This window comes from Artibeus jamaicensis, unplaced genomic scaffold (assembly GCF_021234435.1).
Source record: "Artibeus jamaicensis isolate MK-2021 breed Jamaican fruit bat unplaced genomic scaffold, CSHL_Jam_final scaffold_369, whole genome shotgun sequence".
NCBI lineage: Eukaryota > Metazoa > Chordata > Mammalia > Chiroptera > Phyllostomidae > Artibeus > Artibeus jamaicensis.
In genome coordinates this window covers 12,283,035-12,302,369 of record NW_026522042.1, presented here as the reverse complement: position 1 = coordinate 12,302,369, position 19,335 = coordinate 12,283,035, and the positions used below count along the sequence as shown (strand labels likewise).

At 47.8% G+C, this 19,335-nt stretch overlaps 1 protein-coding gene across 4 annotated transcripts in view; it reads left to right on the top strand.

Moving 5' to 3' along the window:
- The window catches only part of RAI14 (retinoic acid induced 14), a 125,309-nt gene that overhangs the window by 57,899 nt on the left and 48,075 nt on the right, over positions 1-19,335 (top strand). For 2 of the 4 annotated variants that reach the window (XM_053657218.1, XM_053657219.1), the window contains exon 3: positions 18,220-18,350. In XM_053657218.1, the coding sequence (XP_053513193.1) occupies positions 18,220-18,350 (131 nt within the window). Of the gene's footprint in view, positions 1-17,949; positions 18,094-18,219; positions 18,351-19,335 lie in introns of those variants that run through there. The other 2 variants (XM_053657217.1, XM_053657220.1) reach the window with 2 other exon arrangements.

The window sequence follows — 19,335 nt, the reverse complement described above, 5'->3', positions numbered from 1 at the left end:
AGTTTATTTATTTATTTTTAGAGAGGGAAAGGAAGGGAGAACGAGAGGCAGACAAACATCAATGTGTGGTTGCCTCTCGAGCGCCCCTTACTGGGGACCCAGCCATCAACCCAGGCATGTGCCCTGACTGGGAATCAAACCAGCAACCTTTTGGTTCGCAGGCTGGTACTCAATCCGCTGAGCCCCACCTACCAGAGCCAGGTGTGAATGTTTAATACAGAGTGATGGGAATCAGTATTGCACCCCTGTTTTCAAGTTCCAAGTTTATTTTACACCATCATTGTTTTATAGCTGTGTTAACAACAAATTTCCTTCTTTTGCTATACAACATTTGTATCAATCAGTAGTACTAGATCCGGGGGTTCTTATTTTGATTCATTTTTTGATTAGTTGGATCAGCCCTTTGAAAAGCTCTAAAGGATTGGCCCTGGCTGGGGTGGCTCAGTGGACTGAGGACTGGCCTGTGAAAGGAGCCTTTAGTTAAGGACACGCTCAGTCTTCTGTGTCTGAGAATGTGTTTCTGCTTCCCACATATCTTACCGACTGTTGGATAGAGTTGTTCATGCCGCTTGGTTCTTCTCCAAACTCCATTGCTGCTGGCGGTCACTGTCTTCTGGTGTTTGGTGCTTTGGAGAAATCCAAACCAGTCTGACTTGAGGAGCCTTTGAAAATAACCTGTTTTCTATCTGAATACCAGTAGATTTTTTTCTTTATTCTTCAAACTTAAACTGTCTATGAAACATGTCTCAAGATGCTGGTCTCTTCCCCCAGCCCTTCCTCTCATTAATTTTATTACTTGGACAGTCATTAATTTTATAGACAACTTTCTCTTTAGTTCACAGTACTTTGCTATTATTTCTTAATTTTGCTTAAATGTCTACATCATAGATTATTGCCTAGATTCTTGTTTTCTTCACCTTTTTAGTGACTTTCTTTTCCTCTTAGTTATATTTGCCCTTGACTTTTAACTCCAGCTTTTCTAGATTCCTCAGTCTGGTGTTCACTGTTTCCAACACGGTTGAAATTTGGCATCTCCACATAGTTTTCTTCGGTTCCAGATTCTTCTGCAGAGCAGTTCCATAGATGCATTTTTTTTTCCTGAATCTAGTTGACAGCACATGTTAGAAACCCCCTCTGGTTTCTCACCGAGTAACTCTGTTTCCCAGGAACAAGTGTGCTCTGATTCCCAAAGGAACCCCTCCTTTTGGACTACGGGTGCCTTTCCTAGGACCGGAGCTGGGTTTTTTGGGGGGATGGGAGGGATTCTCATGCTATTTGAAGAATGAATGGGTTTTATCAGATTCCTCTACTAATATTCTAGTCCAAAAAAAGGCTGAGGGACATGTAGAGTTGTCATTCTGTACTCTGACCCCCCAGAGGTCCAGCAGCCTGGAGTGAGTGCAGCAGGAAGCCCCACCTGGGCCAGGGCACGGCATCAGGGGTGGCCTGGCATTCCCTGCTGCTGTGCCCCCTTCGTGGCTGGGCACAGTTGCCTCCCTCGGGCACCGGCCACCCACCCCAGCGCTGTTGGGCGCCGTGGTTTTTCAGTGCCCCGTTGGCATGAGATGTACTTCATGGTGACCCACCCTCACCGTCACCCTTCATCTCTGAATTAGGCGCCAGGAATGCCGTTTTATTGGGATCTTGTCCAGGCATCATCCTGGCAAGCAGGCGGACTTTGTCATCATCACCGGCCCAGTTGGCCTCTCTTCCAGCGTGTCCCATCAGACCTAGAACCACAAGAAACCCCCTGAAGTTTCTGGCTTTTCATAGTGTTATGTGCAGATACAAGTTTTCTTTTAATTTTATTGTCTGCAGTTGATTTTGAAGCAACAGCGATACAATTGCTCAGGATATGTAAGGCATTGATGCATTTTTTTGAGGTCGAGATCACTTCAGTGACTTTGCTTAGAGGATGGCTGCAGCCGGAGCATCTGGATTTGGGCCGGGTCTACAGAGGATCTCATCTGGGCTGAAGCCAGTCAGTACATCTGGGTTTGGCCATGGGAGTCCATTGTGAATGTGAACGTCAGCCAGTCCTGGAAGAAAGGAACTGCTGTTCAAAATAGCAGAATGGGCTTTCTCTTAGGAATATGAACAGGAACCACATTAGCTAACACTTACTGAATGCTTGCTAGGTGCCAAGACACTGATCTAAATGTTTTGCAAATATCTGATTCATTTGATTCTCACTACAGCTGTATGATAGGAGTTACTTTTAATATCTCTCATCTTATAATTGAGGCACACAGTAGTCAAGTAACTTGCCCAAGGTCACAGTGAGGAAGCTGGGCTGGGAACCTAGGCAGCCAGGTTTCGTGAGAATGGACAGAATGGAGCCAGCTGATGCCTTGTATTGGCGGGGAGGAGTGTCAAGATGTAAAGGCATGATAATGGCATTCAAATAGTTGCATTAGAGAAGAAGAGACCATCTTGGGGGAATCCTGATGGTTGCCTACCCCATCAGTAGCTTTAGTAGCAACATTATGCTTGAAGAAGCCCAGTGCTTTGCTGGCATCTTTTACTCAGGCAAATGTTCATTCGACAAACATTTATTCCTCACTGGCCATGGGTCAGCCCTTGTTCTAGGTGTCTGGGATACAGGTATAAAAGCTATCACCTGCCCCAGAACTCAGAATCCGTGGGACACCACTAGATGAACTCTGAGTGACTTACAGTAGAAATTGTTTCTAAGTGATAGGAAGTGTGTAGTATGCCCTGGAAAATGGGAGTTTCAGAATTATTGGTTTAACATTAAATCATTTTCAGAGTGTGTGTGTTCATAGTGCAGATTCCTGACATTTATATTAATTAAGGTCAAAATCCATAGCCCAAGACCACACATTGGAGTTCTAATACTGCTTGAGTAGAATTTTCCTTTAGGTGACTTGTGTGTGTGTTTACTTGGCACTCAGCATCTCGCTGAATCATCAACTTTCCTAAGGCAAGACATTCTAGGAGAATCTCTTGTGAGCTCGAAAGGGTAATGAATGAGGCTTCACATTTGGAACTTAGATGAGTTTTCCAAAGTTCTCCATGGCTGCTGGTGTGTCCTTGGTTTTGGCTTTTTTGTTGCTCTTTAGAAACACTCACTTACAGGGCAAGGCTTCCCCAGCTTTCCTTGGGGACCTGGGGACAGACAGGGCAAGAGGCCTGTCACACGTGCCCATGTGACGCCTCAGAGAGACCAGACTGATGACAAACGTCATGGTCCCTCATCCTATGCACTTAAAAAAAACACAGCCCTCTGGCTTTAAACATCAGGAGGAAATAATTTCTTGGAAGCAGATTTTCCCTTGTGGGAGGATATTGGAGTTTATTTTGGATTTGCTATTATTGGAGTGTAGAAAGGCTTTAACAGATATGTCCCTGCTTGAGAACTACAAGACTTTGGGTAAAAATAAGTTAGTGGTGTCTCTTATCTCAAATATATTAAAATATCCAGACTATTTAAAATTAACCTCTGATAACACGAGACAGTATGATTTTATGTGTGCAGTGTTTTGATTACTTAAGTGACTTTCTGTGTTTTGAGGCTTCTAAACCCAGTAGCACAGATAGAAATTCAGAATGGTAATTGTGAGTTGGAGTACTAGAATATTCTGTCCAATCTGGAGAAAGTTATTTTGATGCATCGATTCATTAAAAATCACCTAGATATCTACCAGGAAGGGCATTACAGAAGAAGATGAAAGTTTCTGCCGTCAAGTAGAATCATCAAGCCAAATATTTTTAAATGCATTGTTATCTTCTGTGCTACAAACGGGAAAACTGAGACATGTGAAGCTAAATGACTTCTCCGGGTCACGCAGCCCGGATTTGGTAGAACAGGGATGTGGACCCAGGGGCTCAGACTCCAAGCTCCTGGCCCTACATGATACCACCGCACTGTAAGAAGACTCGAAATGGGAAAATGGTGTACTTCAAACGCCAGTGTAAAACTTTCTTAAAGTGGAAGGCAGGGAGCAATTTCACACCTTGTTGGCAGAGAGATGGCAAGATAAAAATGAGAGGAAAAAGGACTTGAGTAATTGCAAAATGGAAGAGTAGAGAATAACTTGGGTTCTGGAGCCAGGAGCTAGGCTAGAGGTTCCAAGCTCCAGTGTGGGGGTGTGGGCCAGGGGGAGAGCTGGGCAGAGTGGAGTTTAAGGTTTGAAAATGCACTAAGAAAAGCCTTTATTCCTGACTGGTGTGGCTCAGTTGGTTGGGCGTTGTCCCACAAAATAAAGGGTCACTGGTTTGTTCCCGGTTGGGACACATGGCTGGGTTGCAGGTTCAGTCCCTGGTTGGAGTGTATGGGAAACATCTGACCACTATTTCTCTCTTTCTCCCTCCCTTAACCCCCCCCCCAAAAAAAGGAAAAATATACAGGGGGAAAAAGCCTTCAATTGTGTGGAGGGAGGGGTGCTAAAGAGTAGGGTCCTCTTGTTGGCCACGGACAGCCACGGGTGGTTTTGTGTTGGAAAGTGAGCCAGAACAGTAGGCAGGAATATTTAACCATCAGGGCAGCTGGCATGGAAGCAGAAAGGCCAGTTGAGAAGCTATTGAAATGTCCCAGATAAACAGTGGTCAGCATCGGAAGCTCCTCCCTGGCTCTCTAAGTATCTGTCCTTGGCAGTGAGCCCCAGGCACTTGGCAAAAAGGACGGCCCCATCCAAAGCGTCTGGCAGGATGACTGGCAAAAGTAGGAAGCAGAAAGGTGTTCGTTGAACCAAACAGGGTTGAAGAAAGGCATCAGCTGTAGGAATGGAAACCAGGTCAATGCAAGGAAAACCAGAGGCAGCACCAACTGCAGCAACAGACCATGGTGGGGAGGAGAAGAGCCAGGGTCTCCGGCTTGGGCGGCCGTGTGGGCAAACCAGGGCGGGGGCTCACTGAAGGAGGGCACAGTGAGCTTGGTCCAGGCCTCTTGCGCTCTGTGGGGGGAGGGGTCGCCCCCATTGCCTGGTGGCGCTCATCAAGTCCTCGTGCTAAATGAGGTGAACAACCACGTTAACAGGTACCACCGTGGTTAACATCAGGCATATTTGGCATCTTCATTGTTTTCAAGGGAGTAATAATTCAGGCTGACAATAAAATCACATGAGCGTTTTCGAAAGTTCACGTTTGTATTTTTTCAGAGACTCAAGGGTACTCTACCGTGTATCCAACACAGCCGTGCCCTTGAGAAACACTGGTGTTAAAACAGTCGTTTTCTTTTCTATCATAAAAACTTCTCCTTTAAAGAATTTGAGACACGTAAAGAAGTACATTTTAGAAAGTGGGACAGTCCTGCCGACCCTGAGCTATGAACCCTGTCAGCAGCCACCTCGCCGCGGGCTCAGCATTTCAGTCTCCGCCCCGACACCACTCGGTGGCTCTCTGGGAACAAGCGGGAGGTGAAGCAGGGCCGGCTGTGGCTCCTGCAGAAGGTCACTGTCCCCCGGTCACTGTGTTCGGGTCCTGGGGCCGCTGTGGCCAGCCACCACACCCTGGCTGGCGTAAAGCAACAGTGTGTATCCTCAGGAGGCCGAAGTCGCAGATCAAGGCACAGCAGTGTTGGTTCTTTCTGGGGGTTCTGACGGAGACACGGGCCCTCGCTCCCCCCGCCGCCTGGTGGTTAGCAGCACACTTTGGGGCTCCTTGGCTCGTAGACCCGTCACTCTGATCGCTGCCTCCATCGTCACGTCACCTTCTTCCCCGTGTCTCCGCCTCACTTCTTACAAGGATACCAGTCATTGGCTTAAAGGCCCCTTCTGAACCCAGGGGCAGTTTCATCTCAAGATGCTATTTTCAGTAAAGGTCACGTTCTGAGGTTCTAGGTGGATGGGAGACGCTTTTCACCACATAGTCACCGATGACTTACATTTGACTCGGGTTGGGAGACCCCAAACATGGGGAGCTGCCCTGGTCTCCTGCCATAACCTTGGGGTCCTCAGGTGTCTTCTTAGTCCCAAAACGAGTCATAGGCAGTTAAGATGCCCCCCTGCCATGCAGTTGACCACTGCCCATTGAAGACCCCAGCGTTCATCTGTTGGACTAACTGCTTGCAGAAGGGAGTGTGTGCGTGTGCGAGTGTGTGTGTATGTGTGGGTGTGTGCGAGTGTGCGTGTGTGGGTGTGGGCACAGGGAAGGTTGGGGCAGCAGAAGATCCAGAGCACGTAGATCTCACACAGAATTTGTAACTTCAGGGACTGTTTCCAGTGCTTGTACATTTCTTTAGCTGTGGTCTTGTCCCTTGGTAGTCATTTAACATCAGTAAAGGGTGTGAGGCCTCCGCACGGTCAGGACAGAGACCACCCGATCCTCTGTGTGGACTCTTTGACCCTCACCGTGCACTGAGTGTTTGCCTTAGGACGTGGAGGGCGAAATCATTCCATCTGGATGTTTCGTGTGACATCTATATTGTGCCACTTGGGTGGAGAGCACAGCTCCGGGGGCAGGGCTGTTTATTAGGCTAAAATACATACATGCCCCAGATGCTTTTGGTGTTGCTTGGCGTCTAGCCAGACGTGTCTCTGGGCCTCCCATCCGTGTGCGTGGGAAGCCTCACTCAGACCGTGGGATGTTCCCCGTAGCCGTGTACCTCCCTTTGAGAACGCGTATCACTTTGAGTATTTGTGAGAACTCTTCCAGAGCTTACTGTTCAAAGAGGCCTTACTGTGGGTGTGTTTGTAAATTAAATGACCGTGCTCTAATTGTCTTTGTGTAAGCACAGGTTTCATATATAACAGGTTTGCTTTAGGTGTGGTTCCCACGTTTCAAAGGGACTTCGAGTGCAGAGATTCCGTCTCAGCAGCGCTGCACCGCGTGCCACATGTCTTTGTCTCTCTCCTCTTACAAGGACGTCCGTCTCTGGACTTGGGACTCACCTGAATCCACTGTGACCTCACCTTAACCTGATGATATGTGCAAAGACCCTGTTCCAAAATAAAGTGCCACTCTGAAGTTCAGGAAGGACATGAGTTTTGTGGGGACACTGTCCATCCCAGTATAAGGGGTTAGAGGGGCTGAAGTGAAATCAGTCTTTACAGCCCCCGTAAGGGACGAGCCCAGTGGAAACCCAGTGAATCACGAGAAGCCGAGACTTCAGGAGGTTAGACCGTTTGCTCTGTGACTTCATCCTTCTTTCTCAGTTGACAGTCACCGCTCTGTGGTTCCGCTGAGCCACCTTCACCTCGCTTTCTTCACCGTCTTTTGGTTTGCCCCCTGATAAGTCTCCAGGATTTTGACGCCCAGCTCCCATTTTTTCCTTTCTCCCATCATTCTGGGAACACTAAGATTCATAAGTGACCCACCCAACAACCTTCCTTTGATCTACAGGATGTGCCCTAGACCTTACCCGTATCCATCCCCAGTCTTACAATCATTTCAGATACCTGCCACTGGCACCGCCCACCCTCTGGATCCTGGAATATCTGTTTTCTTTGACTATCAAGGCTCCATCCAGCCTGTGCTCAAACCTGCCACCTTTTGCCTGCATCCTGCCCATTGCTTCCCATGAAAAATCACATGACGCTACCAAATGGTTTTTTTATGGAGTTATAATTCCTACTCTCAGCTGGACCTCCAGGGCTGCTTGAAAGCCCCTTCACTCATGTCTAGTGGGGTTCCTGTCTCGTTTGCCCCAGGAGCTGTTAGAAACAGTAGCTCTTCAAAACATTCTTCCAGCTTCCGGCCCACCACTGACCCTGCGTGCTTTGCCTCCTGCTTCCCGAAGGAAACAGGAGCCGTAAAATGCCAAGGGACCTCCCTCCAGCGCCACGCTGCTGATCACTGTACTTTATCTCAGGGGCAGACCGTGGCTCTCACTTTCAAAGGTCAGCCTCCCACCGAGTCGAGCCCTCGGTTCAAACCCTCACCCCTTGTGTTTTTCATTCTGTTCCTCTCCTTTGCTTTCCTCAATCTATAAACACATTTAAATCTTGCTCATCTTAAAAGTTCCTTCCTTGACCTTTACATTTAACTGCTTTAGCTTGCTCCTCCTGAGAGAACCAGCTGTACTGTATATTGAGTAAGTTTACACACATTTCTTCACTTTTCTGTGCCTTAGTTTCCTCATCTGTAAAATGGCTACTAATAATACGTACCTCACAGGGTTACCGTTAGGACTGAATTGTAACGCAGTGTGGTGCCTGGCACTGGGCATTTGTAGTGATTCTTTAGTAGTGACAGCACCCTGCCACCTGTGTCTGGGCTTCGACAGGACCAGGTTCACGGCACTGGGCCAGCGCCGACAGATGTTAACGTGAGCAGGTGCTGGGTGGGCTTCTGTCCGCGGAAGGCGGTGAGCTCCTGATGGGCCACGGTTGTTTCCTCTCCATCTTTTCACCCCTCGGATTTTGCACAGTATCTGACATAGAAAGATGGGCGGACAGACAGGCACATGCATACATACTAAACAAATGAATGCTTGGATTACATGGATGGGACCATTCTTTCCATCCATGGAGGCAAGCTGGCTTGACCTATTCCTGACTTATCTCTGGCCCCAGAAAACTGAGCTTACCTCGGGCGCCGTGGTTTTTAAATAATGAGTAAAGTTTTAATATTGCTGAAGATCATCACAGAAAGGTATTTGGTAGGGTTATGGAGACTCTTAAGCCCATTTGCAGATGGAGACAAAGGCATCAGTGGAGAAGGTGTTAATCAACAGTGGCTCCCAAGTAGAAGGAAGACAGAGCTGTTCAGTGCGCAGCTGGGAATTGAGCCCCCACCCCCGGCAGGCGGTGGGCGAGGGGCCAGGAGCTGAGTGGTGAATGGGGCAGATGCTGGCCTTTGGCCATGCCCTGAAACTCCGAGTCCAGTGGGAGGTCAACAGGACTTTACAGATACTGTAGAAACACAGTCTAATTATAATTGTGCCAAGCGCCGTGGAAGAGGAGCTTGGGGGGGCTGGGGGCCCGGGTGATGAATAGGCAGCTTGGTGACGTGGGGCAGGCAGAGGGCCAGCCTTGTGTCTGGAGGAAGGTGTTCATGATTACGTACTGTGTCCATGGCACCGCGTTCAGCGTTTACGTAAAAAAGGCTTCAGGACTTACTGATGTAACCGTCAAAGGGAGGTGACGGGTTTCGGGAGAGCAGAGACGCTGGAACCTGCCTGTGTGGAATCCGAAATAATGTAGGGAAAGGGAATGTATCACGTATTGGTCTGCAAAAGTGAACATTATGCAGAAAGCTCTTCCTGAAACTGCCGGGCTTGGCAAGGCTGCGAGAATGGTCAAACGTTTGTGTCACGATATATTGGTGATTTTCTGGGATTTCCATGGACACCAAGAAGGGTAGTTTTGTAAGGCCACACTTGGAAGAACTCAATATCTACCAAATGCCTCTTGCATTTCTCAGTGACTGTATTTTGTCTGCCCTCCATTCGCCTTGACATTGCTCCTTGCAAAGCCTCAGTCATTACCCAAACCAAAAAACCGTCCCAGCCTGCCTCGCTCAGAGTTGTTTCTCTTCTTTTGTGCCGATTCACCCTTTTGCTTAGTGTACCACTCTCTCATATTCTCTTCTGTCTTGTTGGCATATTTCTCTTATTGCTGTATTTTATCACCATAACTGTGTAGAAAATTTAGTAAAGACTATGCCAGTGATAGTAGAAGCACTGGATAAAGTATTTGTTGAATGAACGAGTAAACAAATGAATGTAGCATCTATAGTATTTTCTATATGCTTTGTGCCTCATAGACACATATCTCGTAAAACTGGCTGGTACAGTTAGCAGGGGAAAAGATCGGCGAGGCCTGAAGCTTGCCTGCTTCTTGTGCTCTGTCTTAAAATATGAGGTGTGTGCTCTTTTTTATTCCCTCCCCTGAATGGTATGAATCTGTAAGCTTCTCAGTGGAAACACTGTCTACTTTGTCTAACTTTCGTCTCAGCCTTACTGATTATATTGGCAAAGCCATCTGCCCTCCATAAACCAGAGGGAGAAATGCGGTCTTTCCAAAGATAATCTCTCCAGCACACTCCCCCAGCTGGCTGCTCAGGCAGACCTGCACCACCAGGCCTGCGTTCCTTCATGATGCTCAGGGCTTTAGCGTTTTTCCTAAAGAAAGTGGAAGAAAACTTCTTCCTGCATCGCTCTCTGCCCGCTGACCAGATGGCTGTGACCACTGAGTTTCCACTGTTTTTTCAGTTCCCAGTGATTAAACCAAAATAAAAGAAGGTGATGCCATGTCTGGCCAAGGGCAGACGTAGCCAGTTGCCAAAGCTCCAGCGTTCATCACATGCCTGACATGACATGTGCCTGCCCTCAAAGTGGGCAGGCAATGCTGTCAAAGGCCGGGATTCAGGGGGAAACTCTTAAGCAAGTGGGTGTCATTTGGAAGTGATCTGATGAATAGGAGACTTCCAGGCCGGCCATTGAAAATCTCATTTGTGATATATCGGCAGGAATGTGTGGAGCCCACATGGAAGGTAAGGCCTGCCTCTTCCACATGCTGCCCTTCATAGCTGACACATTACACGTGTCTCCGGAGCATAACATATGGCTTCCTGAACTCTCAAATGTGGTCTCACGTGCTCTGGTAAAAGAGCGTCTGTTTAAACAGTCTCCTGGAAAGGGAGCCATATTCAATAAAACAGTTAATGGCACGTCTGTGGATGTTTTCTCTAGAGCCCTTTAAAATGCGATTTTTTAAAAAAAGGAACATCGTAGAAAATTTGCAAATTAAAATTTGCCCTAAAGTATTATCTACTTCTGAAAAGGTAATGGACCACCATTCCTAAATTGTGAATATTAAGAGATTTATAGAGCGCGAATCACAAAGGAACAGTGAGGATCATCTAATTCAGTAATTACAATCATCACCGTTTTTTGAGTGCCAGGTACACCCTGACCATGACGTTTAATTCTCAGGATAACATGCAAGAAAGTAGGTCCCCCTTTGTTTTACAGGTAAGGATGTGGGCCTCTGCGGAGGCCTTCTGGTCACCTAAACGGGAGGCGGTGGCGCTGTGACGACAGCTCAGAGACGCCAACCTCTGAAGCTTGTTTCTTCTTCTAGACCAAGAGTTTTTAACTTGGATTTAAGTAGATGGGGCAGAAGTAGGGGTTTAAGCCAGAGAACCCTCTGGCATTGCAGGTAAGCTCCTGTGTGCACGTACATTACTCTGAGGAAGGATCCTAACTTCATTAGAAAAGAGCCAGATTTGGGCAGCAGCCGGCCCTCGTTGTAGAGATGAAGAATCAGCAGGTGAGAACACAAACCCTGAAAGGCACTTGGTGTGGTGTTGATTTGACTAGGGAGTGAACCACAAGTTTCCTTTCTCAACTCTGTGTGTGTGTGTGTGTGTGTGTGTGTGTGTGTGTGTGTGTGTGTGAGAGAGAGAGAGAGAGAGAGAAACAAATCACATACAGAGAAAGTTCACACAAAGGGATGTAGTGTATACAAGTGAACATCTGTGGGACCACTATCCAGGTCATGAAATAGCACACAGGACCCTAGCGTGTTCCCAGGTGTTCCCTTCATCAAAAGTCACACCCTCCCCCCAATCACTGTCCTGACTACTATGGTAACCTTGTCCTTTCTTCTCTTTATGGTTTGACCAGCTGTGCTTGTATCCCTAACCAGTATGGGTCCATTTTTCTCATTTTTATCTTTATACATGTGCACTCATACTGTGTTCCTTGGTGTCTTCTTTCAGCAAGATTGTTTCTAATATTCATCCATGTTGCATATAGTTGTCATTTGTTCATTGTCATTGCTGTGTGGTATTCCATTGCTGGGTTAAATTGTAATGTATTTATCTATCTTGTTTTATTGGATATTTGTAAATTTTGCCTGCTATGAGCAATGCTTTTAACATCCTTTTTTTAAAAAAGATTTGTTTATTTCCAGAGAGAGGGGAAGGGAGGGAGAAAGAGAGGGAGAGAAACATCAGTGTGCAGTTGTCTCTTGCATTCCCCCCAACCAGGGACCTGGCTCACAACCCAGGCATTTGCCCTAACTGGGAATTGAACCAGCAACCCATTGGTTAGTAATCTGGCACTTAATCCACTGAGCCACACCAGCCAGGGCACTTTTAACATTCTATTACATAGGGTTACACATGCAGTTGTGAGGAAAAACCCAAAATTTATTAAGTTTTTGTGGGAAACAGAATACCTTGTTCTGCAAGAAAAAAAGTAAAAAAATTTTCTCATGATCCACTATCTTCCTGAATAATGCCTTGTGGAGGAAGATGATCCTTTCGGGGAAATCCGTGGTTAGCCTTCGCCTGGGTTCCAGTTGCTCCTAAACTCAACATAAGAATCAGAAGACAGAGAGCGCCATTGCTGAACCTCAAGGAGTCCAGGCCCCTCCTGAGGTCACTGGGATCAGAATCTCCAGGGCGGGGCCTGCGAATCCGCTCCATCAGCAGGTACCCGGGGAGCCTGGTGACTGGGGGACCTCGCCTCCACCTTGATGACTTGTTGTGAGGAGATGCGGAGAAAGTATACCCATGATCGAAGTCTTGGAAAATTGCCCTTAGAAAAGTTAAGGAGTTGGATTTATTGAGCCTATTAAAAAAATCGGAAACATGAGGAAATAGTTGCTTGCAAAAGAACAAGAGAGTTTTATAAATGTAAAAATAAATATTTGCTCAGTCAGGAGAGATTTAGGTTAAACGAGAGGAAGAAATTCCTGCTAAAATCGGCAACAGATACACTTGTTAGGCCCACGTGGAGCTCGGGGGAAATAAAGCCTGGATGGAGGCGGTATTTTAGCAGGTCTAGGCTGGGCTTCCATCAGATGGGCAGGCGGCCCTTGGGGACTCGAAGGAGGGGAGAAGCCGAAGGAGGTCTCCAGGAAAGGCTTGAGCCCCAAAGGGCTTGAACTGGCACTGGGCTTTAGAAGAACGCCTTTCATACGTGGATGGAGTGGCAGCATTTGAAAGCAGGGGTGTCCAATTTTTTTTTTTACTGTGATTTCCCGTAAAAAATACTCAGGGTCCAGCACAAATAATGCCCCTATGTTATTACAAAATCATACGCATGTAATTCTATAACATAACAATATCACACTCAAGCACACCACATGCTATTTTAGGTGAAATGCTCAAATTAAAGCAATAAATTGCTGCACCATATTATTGCCCTACCAGCCACACTAAAGCAGGCGTTACTTCTGCCAGACCCTGTATATTTTGTATCACCACGCAGTACACGCATAAAAACCACTTAACCTTATTAAATATGATGTATCTGGTGCTTTCTGTTTTTCCTATTTAAAAAAAAATGATTGGAATGACCCATGAATAGATTGGAAACAGGTGTTTTATGGGGACCAGGAGCCCCGTGTGGAAGCAGAGCTAGAGCTAGAGCACTGGAGGGAGGGCCAGTTCGAGGGGGTCCACGGGAGGTGGGCACAGGGGATGTCGTTGGTATGATGGTGGTCTCCAGATGTGTAAGTCACCTTGGCATGTTATGGCAACATTTCGAACTTCACCTATCACATGGTCTGCCTCTTACACAAAACACTTCTGCCACCAAATGTGTGGGTGTTTTCTTTACAGCAACAACTGACTCTCCAGCTCTCCTGACACTGACGGGTGTCTGTCGGTGGTTTAACTCACCGCTGACACTAGCTGCCTGGAGTGAGAGTCGGATGCCACAGGATGAGGGCTCAGTCCCACAGGACTGCCCACTGCACACACCCACTGTCAGGGCCAGGGGGTCCAGCCTTTTGGTGTCTCTGGGCCACACTGGAAAAAGAAGAGTTGTTTTAGGCAGCATATTAAATACATTCTGCCACATAATCACAAAAAAGTCTCATAAGTACATTTACGATTTTGTGTTGGGCCTCATTCACAGCCATCCTGAGCCACATGTGGCCTGTGGGCTGCAGGTTGGACGCTCTTGTGACCAACCCTGCTTCTGACCAATCAGCTGTAAAGCCAGGGGTTCCCAACAACCTCCTCCTGAGTTTCAGTCGTATGCTGGAACGTCATAGAACCCATGAAGGTGCTTTACTTATTATTGCCAGTTTATTGTAAAGTGTACAACTTGGGAACAGCCAAATGGAAGAAATGTATAGGGAGAAGTATGGTGTGTATGTGTGTGTGTGTGTGCACCCATGTCCGTGCCCGCTCCTGCATCACCTTCCGAGTGTGTGTGCACGTGTGCACCCATGTCCACACCCGCTCCTCCATCACCTTCCCAGTGTGTGTGCACATGTGCACCCGTGTCCGTGCCCGCTCCTGCATCACCTTCCCAGCACCTTGATGTGTGTGTGCATCAATCTAGAGGCTTTCTGAACCCTGTTGTGAGGACAGGCTGAAGGGATTGGGTGAAGGTTCCACTGCATAAGCGTGACTGATGGGATCAGTGGCCATTGGTAGTCACCAATCTGACTCAATTTCCAGCCCCTCTTCCTTCCCTGGAAGTGGGGGATGAGGGCCTGAAAGTTCTAACTCTTGAATGACTTGGTTCCTCTGACAACCAGCCCCCATTGTAAGCTGTCTAAGGGCTTCTACTCACCCGTCATCCTATTAACATAAAGTCCGATAAGGTTGAAAGAAGCTTAGTATGAATTTTTTTTGAAAAGATGCTTCTTGCCCTGGCTGGCTTGGCTCAGTGGACTGAGCACCAACCTGCAAGCCAAAAAGTCGCTGGTTCAATTCCCAGTCAGGGCACATGCTTGGGTTGAGGACCAGGTTCCTATTAGGGATGTGCGAGAGGCAACCAACTTGATATTTTTCTTGCAAATCAATGTTTCTCTTCCTTTCTTCCTCCTTCTCTTCCCCTCTCTCTGAAAATAAATAAATAAATAAAACCTTTTTAAAAAAAAAGATGCTTCTTTTATGCCCATCACTCAGAAAATGCCATGAGTTTTAGGAGCTCTGTGCTGGCAATCAGGAACAAAGACCAAACTACTTCTTATATCACAAGATCACAACCTACTTATCTGACCAATGCTACCTTTGGACAGGAGATTGGCCAAGATAGAGCTTTTTTTAAAAAAGATTCCTTTTGATGCTTGATTTCAATTTAGTACCACTCAGCAGGGGGATGGAGCTGGAGGAGACATATTTGTGTCTGTATTTTCAAGAGCAGTGCTGTTAAGAGATACATGTTTTCTCTCAAATTGTGATTAGCTGTGGAGTTTTTGGTATAGGATGTAGCACTAGATGGGATGGTTTTACAGAATAAAATAACAGGGAACGTCTCCCTGGGCAGGTTTAGGAGAGGAAGGTGGTGGCATCTTGAAGCATGGTGAGGTGCATGGCCCAGGACTGGAGAATCTCCTACATTAGCATCTGCTCCCTGCTGTTGCCAGACCAACGGGGTCCATTCACTGGCCGCAGCAAAGCTCAATCAAACACAAACTGGAGTTTGCAGCCAAGAGAGTTTTCCTAGTTGAGGAGACGGCCCCAAGCCCTGAGTCCCCAGTAGGCGAGTGCTCAGAGGCCTGGCTCCCCGATGGCTCTCAGCCACGTAGGGGAAAATCGGGAACCGTGGTGGCTGCAGGAGTTGGACTCAGTCTCTACGGATGGATTGGGGCCCGGGTAGGCAGTAGTTGATCACTGTCTCAGTCCTGGTGTCAGCGTGGCGCTAGTCTGTTTCAGAAGTCTGGTCTGTAGGGTTTTTCAGCTTTCATGGGCCTAGGGCTGAAACATGGCTGAAGTCAAGATGTTGTCTTGAGCTTGACTGAAACTGTTTCTGTGGTCAACACACCTACGGCTTTGTCCTTAAGACAGTTGACACTGAGCAGAATCTGTTATTCAGAGGGTTTAATGGTTAAAGAAGGGGGTGGCCAGACAGACAGGAGAAAGGTTATATTGAAGAAATAAAGTTTCTCCTCGATGACACCGTGACGGTGTCACTTCGCCTTGGAAGCCTCGCTTGCGCAGGATCGGGACTGCTGGTGTGGAGGTCCAGTTGGGCCCCCTTTGGCCCCTGCTTTTTGAGCACTTGTGAGCATGTTAAGAGTGAAACTCCTGCCTTCTCTCCTTATTTCCCAGCAGATGGGCTGCTTTTTCCCCAGGATCATCCTCAGCTTTGCCCCCGTCTCCCAGTCTGCTCTGAACTGGTCTTTTGCCTCAGACTCGAAGGCCAGGCTCCGTCTCGCTGCTTCCTGTGACCCCACCTGCAGGGTGTATGGAGTTGCTCATTGCTTATTACATCTTCATGTGCGGTAGGCATGTTCTTTTTGCCTCATCTGCCCTGAGAGAACGGGAGAGATGAGAGAAAAGAGAAGAATTTTAGATCTCAAGGGAGGTACCGTTGACCTTGTCCTTCAAAGAGTAGGGAAGGCGGTTTCTTGCTTTGCCCTATAGAAACCAAACCCCCTAAATAGCCACATGTAACTGATTTTAGGGAACTCCTGCGGTCAGATTTTTCTCTACCTGAGAGCTGAGTGCATGGCACTGAAAGGAAATTCTTTCACGTGGCCTTTCTTGGCATTAAGTCCCTTTGGTCATCTCCTCTTGCGATTTAATATGCTTTTGGTCTTCCCAATGCTGTTTTAATTTGGTTCCGGAAGGACTTAAAGGGCAGCACTCACAGTGTAGCACTGGGACAGGCAGGTAGGGTTGGGAGTTCCACGTGCATCTGGGTGCAGCTTGTTGGTTTGGGTTTGGCCGGTAAAGACGGGTCTGAGGGAAGTGGGCTGCAGCCGTTTCTGTGGTGGCTGCACTTTGCTAAGTAAAGCTTCCTATTCTAACAAATGCTGGTGGCTGGGGCGACCCATTTGTCATGTTCCCCTTCGAGAGGAAGCCTGATTTGTGGCTGAAGATAAAACCTGTTGTCTTCTTTGTGAGTAAATTGATTGTTGTGGGAGGGTGGAGATGACTTTGGCCCAGATGCCTTTTCACTTGGTTGAGTATCTGGAAAGTCGCCAGGTACAGCCACGCCAACGGCAGAAATTGAAGGTAAAAATTCAGTTCCTCAGTTGTGCTAGCCACGTTTCTAGTGCTTACATGTGGCTAATGTGGTGATCTTGATGTTTGGGGCCACATGATTGTTGGGCTGAGGGGGCTGTCCTGTGCATTGAAGGATGTTTAGTAGCACCTCACCTCCGTCTATGAGATGCCAGTAGCGCCCCCTAGTCATGGCAATCAGGATTACAGTGGTACTGGGGACATCTGGTAGACCCACCCTTGCTCAGTGAGAGGGCAGAGTCCTGTTGGGTTTGCCCGTTCTATCAGTGCCAAGAGACTGGGAACATTCTGGGGCCATGCAAGACTGCAGTCCTGTAAACTTCCCTCTCAGTAACTTTTAGATCCCCAGTGTCTCTTCGGTCCGCCTTCCTAAAGTGGTCCATGGCAAAGCCTTTACTGTGTAATTCCTGAAGGTTCTAGGAGGAGTCTCTCCCTGGGTGGTGGCTTGCTAGGGGAAGTCTGGAGGTGTTCCAGGGCCTGCAAAGTGACCCTGGGGCTTTGATTTGTCTTTCCCGGGATCTTTTCTCCCTCCTTAATCCTATACACCTCACACACCTGCAGGTGACTTCCTTAGTCACTGGTTTTATTCTCTCGTTCCCCTGCCCCAAAAGCTTCAGCGGCTGGCTGCCGCCCTTTCACATTTGCGACTTCTTAGTGTTGTACTTGAGGCCCGTGTGTTTTACATGGAGATCCTCTCCCTCCTTTGTAAGAGTAGAAGCCAGTTTGTGTGCCCCTGAGAGCTTCGCTGTCACTGTGGCTTTGCGTAATTGCACCGTTGGGGCCGGGGTTTGGCAGCGAAGGCTCTTCTCAGCGCTCTTTGATGTCCAGTAGCTTGCCGAGGTAGAGGTTTTGTTTCAGGTGGTACTTTGTTGACTCGGTAGCCTAGACGACTACTTAACAATAGTTTACAGCTCAGAAATCAGGGCTCAGTGCAGAAAGAGAAGCAACAAAAGCCGACAAAGAAACACGTGTGTTATTAAATCCTGAGATAGCCTTGAGCTGCTGGCCAGTGGGCTCTGGACCAGGTCAAAGGTCAGTGTGCCGAGAGGCCAGCTGTCGAGTTTTGCTAGAAATAAGCTAATGTGTAATCTGGCCTGCAGGTCTCTTTGTCAGTTGCCTCATCTTCCCAAGTTCAGTGAAAACAAGTTAATTTTAGTTCAGAATTTGGTCACCAGCTGCCACCTCATTGAACTGTTGATGTTTCCTTTTGTGAAACCATCTTTCTTGAGTGCCACTCTGGTGAAGGGGAAGGTAGTTTTGAAGTGCCCAATCTGGGGGCGGTGTTGACTTGAGTGACAGTAGGGAAGGATGGAGACTCTGCCTGTTGGCTCAGCTGTCGTCTGCTCACTGACGCTGCATCTCCCCTTTGCTCTGCAGACCAACGAGTGGAACAAGAATGATGACCGGCTGCTGCAGGCCGTGGAGAATGGAGACGCGGAGAAGGTGGCCTCGCTGCTGGGCAAGAAGGGGGCCAGTGCCACCAAACAGGACAGCGAGGGCAAGACCGCGTAAGTCATACAGATGGGTTTCTAACTGCCATTTCTGGGTTCTCAAAGTGTTCTCTGGACACCTGAGGATCCACAGGGGACCTTCCCAGTGGATCGGTGCCTTTAAGGGGCTTTGAGAAAGGCTGTCCCCTACCCCTGTGAATGTGTGTAAGAGGGTAAAAGCTTCCAGATTACACTTTGGACTTCACCTTGAAAGAGACCGTGCTGGATCCCAGCTATAAACACAGGTTTCACAAGAGGAGATAGCGCCAGGCCGCAGCCAGTTATAGTTGGGAAATAAACCTGCCCTAGACTAGAAACAGCATAAAAGAGAACAATTTCTTTTCATACCCCCAAAACCTTACTACCTACATTATTATTGCTCATTAAACCCCTCCTTTAACGTGAGTAGTATGAATTTTGCTTTATGATTTCCCATGTGGGGTACTCTTGCTTGTCATAACGAAAACTCTTTGATTAAGTGTGTGTGTGTGTGTGTGTGTGTGTGTGTGTGTGTGTGTGTTGGTTTGTTGTGCAGTAGAGAGATCATCCACCTCAGAGACAAACAGACCTCTACCATGGACTCTGTCACTTAGGGGGGGTTTTGTAGTCCTTGAGTCTCAATGTGTCCACTGTAAAGTAGAAATGGTTGTATTCAACTGCATAGTATCCACGCGAATAAAATAAGATGCTGATGTTGGTTGGACGCCCCAGAAACAGGCTCATGAGACAAGAATCCGAGAGCAAGTGGTTTCCCTGGCCGGCACTCCCGTGAAGCGCACGGGAGGGGAAAGAAGCCTGCGGAGCGCGTTGTTGGCGGGCACCGCTGTGGTCCGCTGGAGCTCGTGTTCCCTGGGAACCCTGGGGGGTCTGCTTAGACTTGGAGCAGGGGTTGACCAGCTATGTGCCGCTGTCTGTCTTTGTAAATAAAGTTTTATTGGGATGCAGCCAAACCCATTATTGGTGATTGCTCGCAGCTGCCTCTGCACTGCAGGGGCAGAGTCCA